The sequence below is a fragment of the Haliaeetus albicilla genome, chromosome 10, assembly GCF_947461875.1.
Source record: "Haliaeetus albicilla chromosome 10, bHalAlb1.1, whole genome shotgun sequence".
In the NCBI taxonomy this organism is placed as follows: domain Eukaryota; kingdom Metazoa; phylum Chordata; class Aves; order Accipitriformes; family Accipitridae; genus Haliaeetus; species Haliaeetus albicilla.
The window spans coordinates 23,114,648-23,132,979 of NC_091492.1; the positions used below are offsets into that span (position 1 = coordinate 23,114,648).

At 43.1% G+C, this 18,332-nt stretch overlaps 1 protein-coding gene across 6 annotated transcripts in view; it reads left to right on the forward strand.

Moving 5' to 3' along the window:
- The window catches only part of RANBP10 (RAN binding protein 10), an 87,377-nt gene that overhangs the window by 49,763 nt on the left and 19,282 nt on the right, over positions 1-18,332 (forward strand). For 5 of the 6 annotated variants that reach the window (XR_011326559.1, XM_069793934.1, XM_069793933.1 and 2 more), the window contains exons 5-7: positions 4,717-4,739; positions 11,102-11,286; positions 18,218-18,330. Coding sequence is in view for 5 of the 6 variants with exons in the window: in XM_069793934.1 (XP_069650035.1) it covers positions 4,717-4,739; positions 11,102-11,286; positions 18,218-18,330 (321 nt within the window). In the remaining variant the exon portion in view is untranslated. Of the gene's footprint in view, positions 1-280; positions 299-4,716; positions 4,740-11,101; positions 11,287-18,217; positions 18,331-18,332 lie in introns of those variants that run through there. The other variant, XM_069793937.1, reaches the window with a different exon arrangement.

Sequence of the window (18,332 nt, forward strand, 5' to 3'; positions counted from 1 at the left end):
GGCATTTGAATTTGTCTTGCTTTTAATGGAATTACTGTAGCTTTGTCTTTCCCTAAAGATGATAATCTCTCTTCACCATTTCATCCTCTCCTTTTCATCCATTAATTAGACACCCCCCTTTGTTTTCCCTGCAGTTTCTCCTGTTGCTTAACTGTGATCTTCTATTGTCTCCATACTTTTCCATTTCATCAGATCCATCAGGAGCACTGTGTAAGAACTGTTTTCTTGGCCATCACAAATTCTGGATGTTCTGGTTGGAGCTAAGTCTTGAGACGTCACATGAAAACTGTTTGACATCGTATGTAGCCTTAATTCTCTGTTCTGGAAAATGTCTTGAATGTCTTCTGGCTGCTGATGAAATGCTTTTGACAAGTTCTGAGCAGAGTCCTGGCGATAAAAAACATGATGAGATGAGACCAGAAGTGTGGTGAGAGTGAATTAGGAGAGAAAGAGGGAGAAATGTGAGAGATGTTGGGGCTCCAGTCATTACGCAGAGAGTCTTGGACACAGGACATGATGAGGGAATGTGACTGCTACAGGTCTCTGGGATTAAGTGGATGAGTTTGCTCAGGGACTAATGTAGGAGTGTTTCAGATCTCAGACTTTGACAGCAGACCAAGGTAAATGGAGCAGGAAGGCTATAAAAAGAGCATGCAACCCTCTGAAGTCTTGGCATACAAAACTTCCGTAGTCTGAGTTCTAGTGCAGGCACTTGGAAAGACCAAGTTAACCTGTAAATTAAAATACCCATTCTCAACCAGTTTAGAGATTAACAGGAACATTAGAGATCATGAAGAAATCTGCTTGTCATAGGGATCCACAGATGTCCATCCCAGCTTTCCCCAGGTTTAACAGGTTTGTCCTCAAACCAAGTTTGCAGAGAGCAGGAGCATTGAGAGGTTTAAAACAGGCTTTAAAGATGAACCAGATTTAAAATGAATGGAAAATATCAAACTTGGCTCAGCCTGGTTTCTCTGTAAGAACAGTTTTACCCAAGTGGCTTGATTGGATGATAACTGTTTCCAGGAGCACGTAGAGCTATGTGGGTTTAATAGTGCTTCTCCTCAGCAGCAAATTGTAAAAGTATTCAAGTATTTCATGGGCTGACACTTCCTAGTCTACTTTTTAAGATGCCCATCTTGCTGAGTGTGTTGTTGCTTATTGCGGTCCATCAGCACTGTTTACGCATTCTCTGAATTATGATTACCTAAACAGATGCTGGAGGAGTATCCTGCCATATAGGAAATTGAGTGTTGTGGCTGATCACCCAAATGTATATTGTCTTGTGCAAATTGAATTCTGAAACGTATTGTGAAGAAAATGGCCAGCTGTGTGGCAGACGATGATTGTTGCTGGGTGGAGGGTAGAGTTGGGCTAGAAGGTCCACAAGCATGTTGTATGCATGGGGATGCGTATAAGTGTGTGTTAGCCATGGAAAGTTGAAAGTCCTTTGATTAGATGGCAGGTGAAGGTGTTGATTACACTGTCCCCCAGCGCTGAGCCTTCATTTAATCTCCTTCCATCACTGCCTTGATGATCAGGTTAACATCGTGGACTTACAGGAGAGGCTCTTCACACACTCACTCTTGCTTCCTGACCCCTTGAGCTGTCCAGTTCTTATGTCTTTAAATTTATGAAGTTTGTTATTTTAAATTGCATCCAGACTTTGGAGGTGCTGCAGAGAAAGAGTGCAGTTTCAAATTCAGCTGCCTAGTTAGAGCTGTGATTCTTTTGCTTTCTTTTGTTGACTTTGTTGAATGCAGGTGTGTAGCAGTACCAATACAGAATGAAGTCTCTAAGCAGACATATTTTGTGCAACAGACCTAGTTCTGTATGCATAAAGCATTTCACTGGTGTTAGTAATGTAACAGAGGGTGCAGAACATATAAATGCCTTAATTTAAAGGCAATGTAATAAGTTTATTTATAGAATCGTAGAGTAATTTTCATTGGAAGGGATCTCTGGAGGTCATGCATCCAATGCCCTGCTGAAAGCAGGACCAACTAGATCACATTACTCAGAAACTCATCAAGTTTTTACTGTCTCCAAGAATGAAGATTCCCCCAGGGAGCTTTTCTGGTCCCCTGATTCAGTGTTTGACCACATTCATACTGAATTTTCTCCCCCTAATATCTAATCAGAATTTCCCATGTTGCAACTTGTCTCTTGCCTCCTGTCTCCAGTCACCATGCATCTCTAGGAAAAGTGTGGCTCTGTCTTTTCGGTACCCTCCCATTAGGTAGCTGTAGGCAGCAATAAGTGTCTGAACAACCCCTGAGTAAGACTGAGCAACCCAATTTCCTGTAGCCTCTCTTCATCTTGTTGGCCTCTGCTGGACTCACTCCAGTTTTGCTGTCTGTCTTGTATTGGAGAGCCCAAAAGTGAACATCATACTCCAAGTTTAGAGTCAAAAGTGTTGAAGAGAAGGGAGCAATCCCTTCCTTTAACCTACAGTCTTAGCAACACAGCCCAGCTTGCTAATGCAGCTTGAGCTACACTCTTACTAATACAGGCCAGCATGTGGTTGACCTGCTTCACTGCTGACTCCTGCTCTACTTGTTGCCCAGCAGGACCCCCTGCATCCTTTTCTGTAGATCTGCTTTCTCTCCATTCAGCCCCAGCCTGTCCTGTTTTCTGGGAATATTACAACATGGTGGAAGGGCTCTTCAGTTGCTTTTGTTCAGCTTTGTGAGGTTTGTGCTGGATCATTTCTCCAGCCTGTTGAGGTCCTTCTGAATAGCAGTATGCCCTTCAGTGTATTGTCCACTCTCCTGTTTGGTGACATCTGTGAGCCTGCTGAGAGTGCATGCCGTCCCATTGTCCAGGTCATTAGTAAACACATTAAACTGTATTGGCCCTACTATCGATCCCTGAGCAACAACACTTGGACTTTGAGCTGCTGATCACAACCCTTCGGTCCTGACAGGCCAGCCAATTTTCCACCCACCTTGTAGTCCACTCAAAAATTGTATGCTTATCCATGTGCTGGATGTAGCTCCCGGACGTACAGCTACATGAGTTGTCGTGGGAAAGCCGGGCCACCTTTGGATCTAAGTGATCCTGGGTGGCAGAGGAGGACTCCCACCGGGCTGCAGACTGAAGGAGGTTGGCCTCATTGCGGTGTAAGGGTAGAAACAAGCTTTTATCCAGCTGAGCAAAACAAGTGCAAAGTGAAAACAGGTTTGAGTGAGGAACAATATTTGGGCAAAGTGCTGGGGTGAGAGAAATGCTTACTGAACATTTTTCTCAGCCAGGTATTCAACGTTGCTTGTGTACACAATTTTTGGTTGGGTTGTAGAAGGGGTACTCAACAGACAAGGAGCAAACTGCCATGATGCTAATTAAACCTATTGACTTTCTGCCAGGCTGTTCATTAAACCTTACTGGCTATTTATTTAGTAAAATATTCAGGATTTTTTCCAAGTATTTGATTTTGTAGCTGTGCTGTTTCAAATAGTAATTATTTGCTTCCTATGTTGACTCCTAAAATTGGTTCACATTACCATTTCAGGCTGATCTGGTAACATTACATTGCAGCTTTTGATTAAAATAGTCCTAACATTAAAAATGGAGAACGATGTGCTCTTGCTTCTGTGCAACTGTTTCACTGCCACCCAGAAGGGACTGCTGTGTGGCTGAGAGGTGGGATGTGTGAAAGAACTGGACATACTGGTGTGGGTACCAGACTTCCTCTGGCTGGGGACAGAGAGCATTGCTGGGAGCACGCCTGGGGCAAGACTGCAGCTTCCAGATTGACTTCTGAAATGTTAGCTTAAAACGTGAATTAAGCTCAGCCTGATAAGGTGAACAGGGCATGGCAGCAGTTTCCCCTCTGCTGTTGGTGAGGGTGACCCAACACCCATGGGTTAGAGCTGCTGTAGCTGGCCAATCCATCTCACCGTGCTCCTGCCTCGCTGCTGGTTCTTACCCATGGCAGATGAAGGCACATACACCACGGGCAAGGGAGGAGAGGCACCCTCCTTCGGAGTGGTAGCTTGCATCTGAATCAGATGCAGAGCATTGCAGAGCTGTGCCTGGGGGTAGCCTGACTCTGTAGCTGAGCGTTGTGTCTGGCTACAACTCTGTTAGTCATCCTAGGCAGTGGCTGCCTCTGCTTAAATATCTCTTTTCTGGCATGCCAAATGTAAATAAAAAGGGAAACCATACACTTTTTTTCCATCTCTTGTATTTGGAACTGTAGCAGCATAGTTGAGGATGAAGCTGTTCTTTGCACAGTATTTCTCAGGTGCTCCTGGCTGCAGCTTGGTCCGGTTGCAAGGCTGTTCTCCATCTGTAATGCAAAGTGTTGAATGTTCATTCCCGTCTCTCTGGCTGGTAAGAAGAACTAGTTATAGCCTAAACTGAAGCAACATTATAGTAAAACTCTGTTTCTAAAGCCAAAGTGAGTCTTGAAAACTAACTCCATAGTAACAGAGGGAGAAGCAAAGAAAAGAGGAGCTGCTCTTTAGAAAATCAGTTTTTTGGGAGAGATGTCTGAAACATTTAGGCTTTTCCCTGAACCTTTCTCCAGATGCAAAACCTTGCAGAGGAGGGGACTGGGGAGGGACGATACTTCTGAATACGACAGGTGGTGAAATACAGGGTCAGAGCTGGGATTTATTGAAATGCAGTAACATTTTGTAGCATGTTAAGGATGTAGTCAAGCAGGGAAAAAAATCCTTTGTCTTTTTAATTCTAATATTTTTCCCCCCACAGGTATAGCCTTTACAGACCTCCCTGTAAGTACACCGATTTTCAGTATTTTAACTAAGGGTGCAAACAGAAGGGAGGGGGAAGAGTGTGGGGTGTGATTTTTTTTTTTTTTTTCCTGTTTGATGCCCCGTTAAAAAAAATGGTAATGCACATTACTGAATGGTGTGAATGCTCCTTTTTCTGAAACTTCGTAATCCTGTGGCTGGGTTCGTGGGCTACTCACATGCCTCCCCTCTCATCCCTCATTACCTCTAAGAATTTGTTGCTCCTTCTCCTGGAAATAAAGCAAGGATTCAAACTTCATTATAGATCACTGTCTTCCAAATGCAGCTTTGACTGTGGGGAGTATATGTGCAAAGTCATTGAGTAGCCTCTCATGTCCCATCATCAGAGAGCCCAAAAATGCCTAATGTTACTATTATTCTCAGCTTCTTCCTCTCACGTTCAAGTTTTGCAGCCACGGTGAAGTTTTTCCTTTACCACAGTGTGGTTAGGGAAGGGTATTTCTGAGAATGAAGGTCAGGCTTAGCTGGCTGTAGTGTGTGTCCTCATTGCACGGGTTTTTGACAAGCCTCCGCCCATGATAAGTAACTAGCTCATGGAATTACTGGAGGAATGTATTTGGCATCCGTTTGGGGTTGATAGTTACTCTTCTGATTCACCAGCCCTGATACTGAGTTACTCTTGAGTGCCGTGACACCAGCTGAGTTACACCAGGCAATAACATCTAGCTGGGTCTTACAAAAGCATGACTTTCACCATGGGTCATGAACAAAAAAATGGTTGCTCTTTTTCAGACTCAAGTGTTCCTGGACAAGGAGCAGGTGTTTAGGAAAAGAAGATGAAACCAGGTCAGGTGTACACCAATACATCCACTGCATCCATTTCTCTCACACATAGAGCTTCTTGTCCCTGAGGTTGCACTCCTATCTTTGTACTTGATAACCCCAAATTAATTTCCTCTGAGGAATTTCTTATTTTCCATAGCTTGTTTGGGCCTCCAAAGTGATCTGTTTTCTTGACTGACTTCCATGTTGTGTGGAAGAAGGCTTCCTTTTCTTTGTTTTGCACCTCTTGCCAAAAAAAATTATTTTGTTCCTCTAATTTTTGTGTTGTGAGAAATAATGACCAGCACTCCCTGTTCACCTTCCCAATTTGAGATTGGTCTGCTTCCCAATGGGATTTATGACTTTACAGATCTCTCCCATATCCCAGCCAGTGTCTGTCTGAAGGATGTTCCAGTTATTTAATTTGCCTTTTCACATCAGCTGTCAACACAGCTTTTTTTTGGGTTCCTAGGCTCTTTGAACTTGGTAACATTGCAGTGTATTCTAAACCAGAAACACTCTTTATGTGGGTTGTTTCAGTACTTTATTCACTTGGTCCAAGTACAGTTTATGAAAGTAAAACAATATTTTACCTGTCCATGAATATTAACCTTTTGGAGTGAGGTTTTGTGACAACCTTGCATCCATAGCAGCAAGACGCTTCTATGATATACCCCTTAGTTTTAGGTGCTCTTTATTTTCCCTCTGGATATAGATTACATTAGGAGTCACAGTTTTACCATATTACTTCTAATTTTTTCACCGCTTTGTCTTCTCATTTGGCTAGACTGCTTCTCTTTTTGACATTAGAGTAGTCTTCATGTTGGGGTAGATAGATGATTACTATTTAGGCTCTTATCAGTCAGGAACAGCTATCCAACACACATACCGTTGTTTTGTCATTTACAGCTAAAGTGTTGCCATAGGGCTTTGCAGCACAGATTTGGCAGGCTGAAGTCACCTGTCCTGCTTAGCTTAATTTGCATCCTTTTGATCCAGGAGTGCACAATATGCTGGTGTATATACATTTAATGTGAACTTGTAGGCTGTTCACCCTGGTGTTCAGTCTCTGTTACAAATAGGGGATGAACGGTTGGGGAAGCAGATGAGACAGAAGGGCTCGTGCAGCAGTGACGTCTTGCAGTGCAGTTGAGATTGAATTCAAAGCCCTCCTGAGCACAGGGCATCCCCCCATCCTGCTGTTCCTTGATCTCACCAGATCATCCTTGCAGGATCTCATGCTTGTTTGTGTGTCCTGTGCAGAGGAGATGTCATTTTAGTGTTAAACTGGACGAAGACCTGGTCAGGTGGGTTTTTGCGATCGGGTATTCAAATGCTTTGTGACAGAGTCTCCAATAGTTAAATGTATCTCTGTGCCTTTTACCAGCCAGTTTGCTGAGCTGTTTTCCGTGGAAATCTCCTTCTGGCTTTTACAGCAGCAACTAATCCATAACACTATTTTTCTGGACCAGGAAGGAGAACAGTGGATGCCCTATAGGCCTCCTACTATTGAGAATTATCCTCCATGAGATAATTTCTCTTTAAAAAGAGGGTGAGAGAAGCTTGCCTGGGTCATTTCACCCCCTAACTGTGGATGTGAGCGACGACAGGAGACTTCTGCCTCCATGTGGATTTTGGACCTTTCTCTCCATGTGCTAAATGGCTCAGCTGCTCTGTTGCAGCTTCATCCTGAGGATGCCTGCACCCAACTTCGATCACTCCCATCCTCCTTTTCCAATATCCTTCCCTTAATTACTGCCTTCTTCCCTCACCCTTGCAGACTCTTATGTATTCCATGTCCTTTTCTGGCCTTCTTTGCTCCCTCAGTCCATGGCTTCTTGGTTGTTCTTCCAAATATTTGAGGTTACTGCCCTTTCCTGAAGAAGGGGATGCCAAACCCAAGGTAGACTTTTGGTTTAAATATAATGACTATCATCAGAGATTGTAGAAGTCTTGAGGTAGTAGGGAATTTTAAGTTGATATAACTTGCAAGTGGTATTTTTCATTTATTACAGCATTGTGATCCAGGCTTGAACACTATATTATAAGGTAAAGAAGAGAAAACATCCATCATATGAAAGACATAGAATGTAATCTGTGTTCTTCACCTGCTAAAGCTGCAGTCTAAAAATTTAACTGTGCAAACGGGAATGGAAACAGCAGTCTTAACTGAGTGACCCTTGAGGTTCTCTGGTTTGAGCAGCTTGACATGCATTTTTTGGCTCTGGCTTTGTTCCATACCTCATTACTGAAATCCCCCAGGGAGAGGCTGTAGGTTGAAAGCTTTTTCTTGCATTACAGCCCATGTGACGTTGAAACTGACTGGTAGCACACATCAGTGAGAAGCTTGGCCAGTAAGCCCCATTACTTTTACACCTTTCAAGCTTAAATAACTTTTAGGGTTGGCAGGTCAGTGAGATTAGACAATGAATTAATTTGACCCTTCAAAACGTTACCAGTCTAGAAACTGTTTCCTTGAAGTGCTTATTGCAAAATTCCCCTTTCAGAAGCAAATGATGAAGACAATAATTGGCACAATATTAGGAAGTTCAAATGGATATTTTCCATTGAAAACCACATTTTGTTGTGCTAAGTCTCACACACGGTGAAGCACATTTGCTTTAGCTTGCTTCAGTTCCTTCTAAAGCGTGTTTGCATTTGTACGAAAATACAGTGAGGGAAAAAATTGCATTTTGGCTTAGCACAGGCTGAAGTTAATATAAAAATAACTGCTTGCAAATATAAGTGACTATCCCACAGAGGGAGGTTCCCCCTTTTTTACCAATTTAAGTCAATGCTTAGGCCTAACTCTCTTATTTATACAAGTCCATATCAGGTTTATCCTGCCTGGCAGTTTGCTGAAACAATAGGGAAATGTAAAAAAGCAGAATGTGGAAGAGCCCAGGGTGGGATTGCAGGGGTGCAAAGGCACAAGGGGGTTAAAAAACAAGTCAAGATGAGCTAGGGGGTTGTGAGCAACTGGCCACCAACATCAGAGGCAAGAGGTGGTTCAATTGTCACGGGAAAGGTGTGCCTGAAGAACTTGGCAGGAGAAGCATCTGCCTGGTCAGTGGGCTCTGGGATGATGTCTCCCTGCATCTGGCAGGGTGGTGGAGATACATGTAGTTCGTAACAGTTGCTAAACAGAGAGGGCACATCCCACGTGTGAAAAATGGGAATTTTAACTCGGAGATGATTTGAGAGAAGTTGGGGGTAGGCAGCTTCCCCTCAGAGATGAACATACCCAGAAGTGGCTGAAAAATATGTGGTATGTTGTAACTTGGGGTTTTTTACTTCTAATTTTCAAGTATTTTGGGTGTCAGATTCCTGGCTTTGGAAGTCCTTGGGTTCATAAAACATAAAAAAAAGCTAAGTTAATAAAAAAGTCTAAAGTATGAACTGTGGAGAAGATCTGATCCCTCCTTAGAGGTATTTCCTTGTCAGCTAGGTTTGAAAGAAAGGAGAGACTGACTTTAAATATGGTATTTTCTTCTGGTAGCTCTTCCTGTATCATGCTGTATTTTCTTTGCACACCTCTCTAACTCAGTGACTTCCTTGGTGTGAGTATAGGAAAGGAGGAGGTGTGCTGAGTCAGCAATGATGCAGTCATCCTGATTTCTGATTTCAGTTTCCAGCCTGTATTTTATAGATTCATTTTTTTCCTTTGTTTTTTTAAGATTTGATAATTTCAAAGGTAGAGCAGGTTGGTCAGGACCTTATCCAGTTGAGTTTTGAAAATCTCTGAGGACAGAGATGCTACAGTCTCTCTGTGAACCTGTTCCAGTCCTTAATCATCTTCACAAGGAAGAATTTCTTCCTTATGTCCCATCAAAATTTCCCTGGCTGCAGCTTGTGCCTATTGTCCTTTTACTGAACACCCTTGAGAAGAATCTGTCTCCATCTTTTTTATCACCTCCCTTTTGGGAGTGGAAGACTCACAGTTAGATTTTCCCTTTTGCTTTCTCTTCTCCAAGCTAATTCTCTCAGCCTCTGCTTGTATGCCATGCACTCCAGCCCTCTGACCATCTTAGCAGAACTCTGATGGACCCGGTTTATGAATGTCTTGTCCTGGGGATGTGGATGTGGAGGCGGAGAACCAAGTACAGTACTGCAGATGTAGCCATGCCACTGAAAGCAGAGAGAAGTAATCACTTCCCACGACATGCTGGCTCCATTTTTGCCAATGTGATTAGGATTCTGCTGAGTTCTGCCTCGTAACAGTCTTAATACTTTTAGTAAAAAGTAAAATCCACAAGTACAGTAGGTCTCAAAGGGAGATCAATGACATTGCCAATGTCTCAGGTCTCTGCAAGAGTGAAGAATTAGTTGAATAGATTTTCCAGATAATTGTAGGAAAGTCCATGCCCCTTGCTATAGAGGAGGAGAGAATCATCCTGCCTTTCTAACATCTGACGTGGGTTCAGCCATGAGCAAGGCACCGCAACCAGGCATCTTCAAGACTTCAGTTTCACTATATGCATCCGTGTGCCTTGCGCAGTGTCTGATTTCTGTCTCTGTCAGTCTCCAGTGTGTTAGAACAAAGTGAAAAAGCTAACACCAAACAGTTCATGAGTGGCATGAGAGAGATTTCTTCCTAAACCCTGCAGGCTATCAGCAGATGCTCTGAAGCAAAGGATTAGTAAAGTTTGTGTTGCAAACAGAATAGTAATTTGTGCTGCAGAAAAGTAACATGACAGTGAATGGAACATGCTCTTAAAAAAATATGATCCAGAGTGATGAGGACCTGGCACCCCTGTACCTTTTCTGATGCCATTTCTCTTTTCCCCACATTTGAGTGGGCTCAAGGATTCAATTCATATGCATAAGCTTATTCTTAAAATAGCCTGAATTCAGAGAACTTCTAGATAGACTTTGACCACCTGTTTTCAATTAGATCATCTTTCGAAGCTGAATTTATTGGCTGAATTTTAGAGGTATTTTCATGGTAACCTTTTTCTTTTCCCCATGTTCTGGTGGAGGGTCAAAGCTTCCATTTGGGTCTATATGCTTGTTCTTAAAATGAAATTAGTCTATCAGTAGTAGAATTTCTTGTGTGGATGGCTTGCTGTCTTGGGATAATCAACGACCTAACTTCAGAGCTCCACTACCATCTGTTCCCTTTTCATCAGAGGTGTAAAATATTCATACAGCAGCTTCCAAGGAATAAGAGAGTTCAGTTGAAACAGTGGAGAACACATAGATCTGTTGATTGAGATGATGCCCATTTCATTTTTTTATTACTGTTATTTGTTGGCTCTTGAACTTTGGTAGAAATTGCAAAAAACTAAGACAGAAAGTGGACACACCATAGACAGCAGTCATGGCATCGATCACAGACTGCTGGGGGATTGAACCCATTGTTACGGTTTTATGCAAAAACTTTTAATAACTGTACAATAAGTCATGGGGTTCCTTGAGATGTACCTAAAAGACTGTTGCCCCTTCCTATTCCATTACATTTTTCAATTTAAAGAGCAGCTCTTTTGTCTTACCAAACCATGTAACTGGAACCAGAAAGAGAAAGCTGGGTTTAATACAGGTTTCTTTTTCTTCCTTCCCAGTCCAATCTCTACCCTACAGTGGGTCTCCAGACTCCAGGAGAGATAGTCGATGCCAACTTTGGGCAGCAGCCATTTGTGTTCGACATTGAGGACTACATGAGGGAGTGGCGAGCGAAGATTCAGAGCACCATTAAGCGGTTTCCCATAGGAGACAGACTAGGCGAGTGGCAAGCCATGCTGCAGAAGTAAGTCACTGTTCTGGTGTTCAGCTTCTTCCGTTCTGCTAGGCTTTAAATACCTTTTTAATGCTAATTTATGCTTTCTTATGGCAAAAATTGCCAGTCAGTGCATTTTGCTCAAATTGTTTTACCTTCTGTTTTGTTGTTTAATAGTCTTTCCTGTGTAGATTGCTGCTGTTTCAAATGTAAAAGATATGGGAGAAGTTTTCAGCCAAAGACTGCATGAAAGCTTGTAGGAATGGAAGAACATACACTTTGAGGTGATGCACTGGGGGAAGGGGAGTGGAGAGGATACCATAAAAACTCTAACGTAGGAGAAAAGCCAGTATGTAAGTCAGCTGAATTCAGAAGTGAAAGAGCAAAAAATAGTGTAAACCAAAGGCTTCCAAAGCAACCTAACTGAAAACATGATTATGGCACTTTATAAATTTATGAATATTGAATGCATTTCCCATTGCAAAAAGGATTAAGTGGAACTTGATGAGAACAATTGACAAGAGTTGTCAGAGGTCAGGAGTATCTTCTGCCTGAAGAAAGACAGAGTTGACTAAGGCTCCACAGCTTGGAAACAGGTGATTGAGGGAGGTGGACTGTAGCTGTCTGTCAGTCGTTTACACAATGAAAAGCATGACTAGAAAGTGATTATTCACTGTTTCTCAAAACACAAGAATTAGAGAAGAAGCACCTTCTGGCTTAAAAACAAAACAATTTTTTTTTCACTAAGTGTATGAAACTGTGGGACTTGCTGCTGCAAGAAGTTGTGGTGGTTTAAGTACAAGTGGATTTTAAAAGCTACACATTTAAATATTCACAGTAATTCATGGAGGCCAATTCCATAGTTATATTTTAAACCCTTGAGTCTGTGGCTGTTGTTTCTATCTCCGATTGCTTATATCTCTGGTGACAGATAGCTCTGTGTTTTGCATTTTTATTACATTCTTTCCCTAAATACCTGACACTGGTCACTATCATCCAGATGACTTTGATGCAGCGATGATCACATCCACATGATGGTTCTTGTTTTCTGCTAGTCTCGTGTTTACTTATTTGCAGATAATTCAGGGCAACCAGCAAAGCCTTTGAAAAGCAACTAGCGGAAGCTATTGAAGATAATAGTAATATCTTTTTTCAAGAAAATAAGGACAAGGGGGCCTGCCAGGGAGTTTGTAGGGCCTGTAGAGGATAGCAGTATAAAAAGAGACCTTGAGGAAGACAAGACCATATCCAATTGAATTCTTTGCCTGTGTGTCCAGAAATCAGGTAAATTGCCATGCTGGGATGCATCTTTGTGAGGGACTTGGCAGAGGCTGTGTCTGGGATTGAAGTGTTTGTCAAAGGAGCAGTGGAAGAAATAGGTGAGGGGAGTGGAGAAAGTCTCTGGGATCAGATATTTACACAGAGTCCGAATGGGACTCAAGGAGAAAACAGGTGAGCTTGTGGCTGTGGAACAGAGTTTCTGTCTGAACTGCCTTGGGTCAAGAGAAAGGGAGGATGGTGTGTATGGTGCCATGTTTCATGAAGGATTTCAGAAGAGAGTCAGGCAGCGATGGGTGGAGAGAACCTTAATGTCTGGCTTGGACAAATCCATAGAAGCACTACTGAAGGGTAGATACATTGGGCACGTGGAGAAATAGGACGTGGGTTTTGCAAAGAGAAGCCAGCAGACACGTGGATATGGTTCTTGGGCTGCTGTGTTTGTCTTGGAAGTCCAGAAGGCTTTTGAGAAGTTCCCTTGCTGCAAACTAAGGGGGGACTACAGCCGGAGGCTGAGGGCACGTCCAATGTGCATTATGAGTTGTTTAAAAGGGAGACAAGAGAGGGAATGAGTGGGTAAGGGATTGTCACTTTGGGAGGAGGAGACTGTAGAGAAACTTGGATGTGTGCTGGTAGTGCCTGTAGTGTTGAGGGTGTTCAGAAATGGCTGGGAAGAAGGGATCCTCCAAGAAGGAATGAGATCTTTGGGTTATGGTGAATCATTGCACAGAAATGTCAGCTCATTTTTTTGGTAGCAAACAGGAAAAAAAAAAAGCTAGGATTTGTTAGGTGAAAAACAGGACAGAAATAATTCTGTCACTGCCTGAATATGTGATGCACCCTTAATGTGAATACCATGTGAAGTTTCAGTTCTTTCTTTCCAAAAGTATGTAGTAGAAGTGAGAAAAGCATTGGAAAAAAACAAGGCAGGATGTGCAAAGGCATGGGGTGGGTATAAAGCAGGGAACAAATACACAGACCCACAGCACTGGAGAATAAGGGTGTGAGGGGTAAGGCAGAAGTGTAAAAAAAAAATCTTGAATAGTCTTGAGAAGGTGATGAAGGAACGGTTGTACTGCAAGAATTAAAGGGCATCAAGGACCTTCTATGACAAGGTGACCTGCTTAGTGGATGAGGGAGAGGCTGTGGATGTTGTCTACCTAGACTTCAGTAAAGCCTTTCACACTGTTTCCCACAGCTTTCTCCTGGAGAAACTGGCTGCTCATAGCTCGGATGGGTGTACTCTTCGTTGAGTAAAAAACTGTCTGGATGGCCAAGACCAAAGAGTGGTGGTGGATGGAGTTAAATCCAGTTGGCAGCCAGTCACAAGTGGTGTTCCCCAGGGCTCAGTATTGGGGCCAGTTCTGTGTAATATCTTTATCAAGTCTGGACAAGGGGATCAAGTGCACCCTCAGTAAGTTTGCGGATGACACCAAAGTTGGGAGGGAGGGTTGATCTGCTCAAGGGTAGGAAGGCTCTCCAGAAGGATCTGGACAGGCTGGATTGATGGGCCGAGGCCAACTGTATGATGTTCAACAAGGCCAAGTGCTGGGTCCTGCACTTGGATCACAACAACCCCATGAAACACTGCGGCCTTGGGGAAGAGCAGCTGGAAAGCTGCCCAGAGAAAAAGGACCTGGGGGTGTTGGCTGACAGCCAGCTGAATATGAGCCGGCAGTGTGTCCATGTAGCCAAGAAGGCCAATAGCAACCTGGCTTGTATCAGAAATAGTGTGGCCAGCAGGACTAGGACAGGGATCGTCCCCCTGTACTTGGCACTGGTGAGGCTCCCCCTCAAATACTGTGTTCAGTTTTGGGCCCCTCACTACAGGAAAGACACTGAGGTGCTGGAGTGTGTCCAGAGAAGGGCAACCAAGTTGGTGAAGGGCCTGGAGCACAAGTCTTGTGAGGAGTGGCCGAGGGAACTGGGGTTTTTTAGCCTGGAGAAAAGGAGGCTGAGGGGAGACCTTATCGCTCTCTACAACTACCTGAAAGGAGGTTGTAGTGAGGTGGGGGTTGGTCTCTTCTCCCAAGTAACAAGCTATAGGACAAGAGGAAATAGCCTCAAGTTGTGCCGAGGAGGTTTAGATTGGATATTAGGAGAAAATTCTTCACCAAAAGGGTTGTCAAGCACTGGAACAGGCTGCACAGGGAAGTGGTGGAGTCGCCATCCCCGGAGGTATTTAGAAGATGTGTAGATGTGGTGCTTAGGGACACGGTTTAGTGGTGGCCTTGGCAGTGCTAGGTTAATGGTTGGGCTCGATGATCTTACAGGTCTTTTCCAACCTAAACAATTCTATGATTCTACAATTCTAAGTGAAGTTAACCAGAAGATGGCACATTTAGAAAAAATAAAGGAGGGTTTTTTTTCACACACTCTGCCATGAGATACCATGAAAAGAGCATGGATTCAAAAACTGGCTGGAGACATTATTAGAAAGAAAAATCTATTGGAGCTACGGTGTAGACAGATACCACCTCTAGGACAGGAAGTATTTGAAAGATCATTGGAAGCTGGAAGGGTTATGGGGGAAAGTATCATTTCATATGTGCCTTGTTCCTTTATTTTTTTCTAGGCATTTGCTTTTGCCAGTTGGCAGGTAGAAGTACTGGGCTAACTGGGTGTTTGGTCTGAGCCAACATGGAGGAGATGTAACAACTAGCATTGACTTTAACGTTAGTTTTCATTCTGATGTACTGGATTGTTGAATTTATGGGGTCATTTCACTCTCTGCAATGCATCTTGTCAGGCTATGGAAAGACAGGATCTGCTTTTGGAAAGCTTTCTTAGCAGCCAAAGAGAACGAAGAGGTTCATTGATATTTAAATGCAAAGACTTAGCTCCTAGTGCTCAAAAGCCAACTTGTTCAGAAAAAAGTGTGTGCCCTGCATCTTTGAACATAAAAGCACCTGCATTGGGTGAGAGCACTGGTCTGTCAAGCTTGGTTTTATCACTATGTTAATAGCACAGGTTCCTGCAGCACTAGAGTGTTTTTTCCTTTCCCTGGTAAAACCGATCATTTTTTGCCATCCCATTATTTAACTGAATATTTAACCATGTTGGACCCTTCCTTTTATCACATGGTAAGACAGTTTCTTTGAGAGGCTTTGCTGAAAGACTCTGAAATATCTTTGGACAACCAAGTGGACTGCAACAGTTATCTCTTTTCTGCCTGCTTCCAGACTCTCTCCAAAAATGTCACCAAATGAGAGAGCCATGACTTCCCTTTACAAAAGCTGTTGATTCTTCTCCAGTTGGACCAGTTTATCCCTATGTTTGTTCCTTGTGTTCTCCAGAATTGTTTCTTCTGACATGCACAGTGGTGGTGTCAGTGTCACCTTTCTGGAGTTCCTCATATCTCCTTTGGACTTCTTTTTAAGAATCGGCATCATGTTTCCCATCTACCTCCTCTGTGTAGGCAGATTTAAGTCAGGGCTTGTACCTCATGTTAGTAGTCCAGCTGTTTCAGGCTGGAGCTCCAAGCTCTTGGGCCAATGTTTTCTTGTCCTGTGGCTTTGTTAGGATTCGTAGTATCTTATTTAATCTCTAACCATGCAGCTAAGTATTTCCTTCCCTTCAAAGACTCTCCTCCCTGACAGATCCTGAGAGGCGCAGTCCTAGAGAGGCTGTCACTGGAGAAGGTTTGCTGTAGGGAATGCCTCGCTGGATCGCAGAGGAAGAATTACCCTGGCAGAATTTTTCATCTGCATTGCACTCCTGGATATGCTGTCACCAGAAAGGCTGATCTGACAAGGTTTTCAAGTGCTTGAAACTCTTCTTCTTTGTGTATAGTTACAGTCTTATAGGATCTCTAATGTTCTTAGCTCTTGCCATGAAGGATCTGAGCAGGAGTCATCTGAGACTTGAGATCAGCTGGTGTGGTTGATTATGGGAGGAGGAACAGTGTAGGTCCCTATTTCTGATAAAGCAGGAGGACTTGGCATGTTCATTTGAGAAGTGGTACCATGCAGAAGGAGGAGAATTTTATGTAATTTGTACAGAGAAGCATGCAGTCGAGTTCTGTTTTGAAGAAGAAAAGCCACAGACAGTACAAGCCTCTCTACCACCAACATGACCACTCTAGGTGAGAGAAGCACCCCTAGATGAAGCACAGAGATAGCTGCTCCTGTGATTTGAGCACCTCTGCTCTCAACAAGTTTCAACCATGGCTTCCAAGCAGTAAAAGCTATTCCTTTGGAGAACCTGGGATTCTGAAAAGTTTTTGTTGTCTGCATGAACATGTCACACAGATCACAGTGGAGTGCAATAATGTTCCCCCAGAACTTCAGGAGAGGTACCCCTGGATGCAAACATGCTGCTGAATGTTTGAGAGTGTGCAGCACTGCTGTAGTAAGTAGCTGAGACACAGAACTAATAAGTCATTGCTGAAAATTAGCCTGGCATAGTGACCAGTGTGTAATAGTGCTGTGTACCCATGCAGGGACGCTTCCTGTGGTGCCACGGGCAGAAGTGGAATGGGGAGGAGCTCAGTTTTTGTGCAGCTTTGTAGAGCATTTAAATTTTGCAGCCTCTGACTCTGGCTACTGAATTACACTGAAGCAAGAGTTGGGTTTTCCCCTCCCTTCCTGCCAGCCTGGGTTGCTCTGTTTAGTGTTTCAGCCTGGCTGAGCAAGGGTAACCTGGCTGCTATGCTTGACAGTCAGAGGGATACACTTCATTATGCCTGTCTGTACCATCTCAAGTGCAAAGGGCATGTCTTGTACCAACAGTGGTCAGAAGCACTTGGTTTTAAAACAGGTTTTAAAAATTACACACCTGCTTACAATGAAAATTATTGCTGACTCATAAAATACTTCTTTCTTGTACTGAAAGTAGCCAAGTTGAATGTGTGTTTTGAGCTGTGACTTGATCGGATCAGTGCCAGCTACATCATGAGAAGCCTATTTTGAAATTCATCACTAGAAGCTTTGAAATCCTGTACTGGCTTTTTAGTTTTTGTTAAAATCCAGTGAGCATTAACATTTACCCACCATATCCTGGGAAGGCACAAGTGCTTTAGAAATGGTCTGTTCAGAAAGATGGTGGTGGTGTGTTTTTTTTTCTGGCAGTGGTACTACCTCCCGCCCAACGTTTTTTGAAAATACAACTTTAAAATGTGTTAATGTTTGTAAAATCAATGCTGACAGTCTACTCTTTGTAAATCAGGAGATAAAAGTATCTGTGAATGTGTAGAATTCATAAGGACATTCAACTACCAAAGATACAATTGCTGGCAAAATAAGCAATGGAAGAAATTCAGGACCGGAACCTTTTTTGTGAGATCTGCTTTAAAGCCATGAGCTTCTCTGAGGTTCAGATTTTATGTCTATATAGGATGTCACTGGTAGTAACACAGTACTGAGCTCTTACAAGTGACCCTTGGACAGCAGTCATTAAATAAATAAATACCGTGTGTGCATTGGGAGTTTTAATTATTACCCCCTCACCCCCCCCACCCTGTAAGGTAAATTTAGAGCCGCTGTCCTGTTTCCTGAGGACCAGGTACCCATCTTGTAAATTTACACTGACTGCACCCAGAAGTAGGACCCTGGTTATGTCCTAAGCAAGCTGAGTTTGGTCACTGAAATTGCAACTTCTGTTGTGTTGGATTTTTTTTCCTCCAGGGTGATTACCCTGTTTTTACCAATGTCTCTTCATCAGTTTGTATTTTCTTGTTTTCTAGTATGGTTTCGTCGTATTTGGTTCATCATGGGTACTGTTCAACAGCAACTGCCTTTGCCAGAGTCACAGACACCACAATCCAGGAAGAACAGACCTCAATAAAGAATAGACAAAGT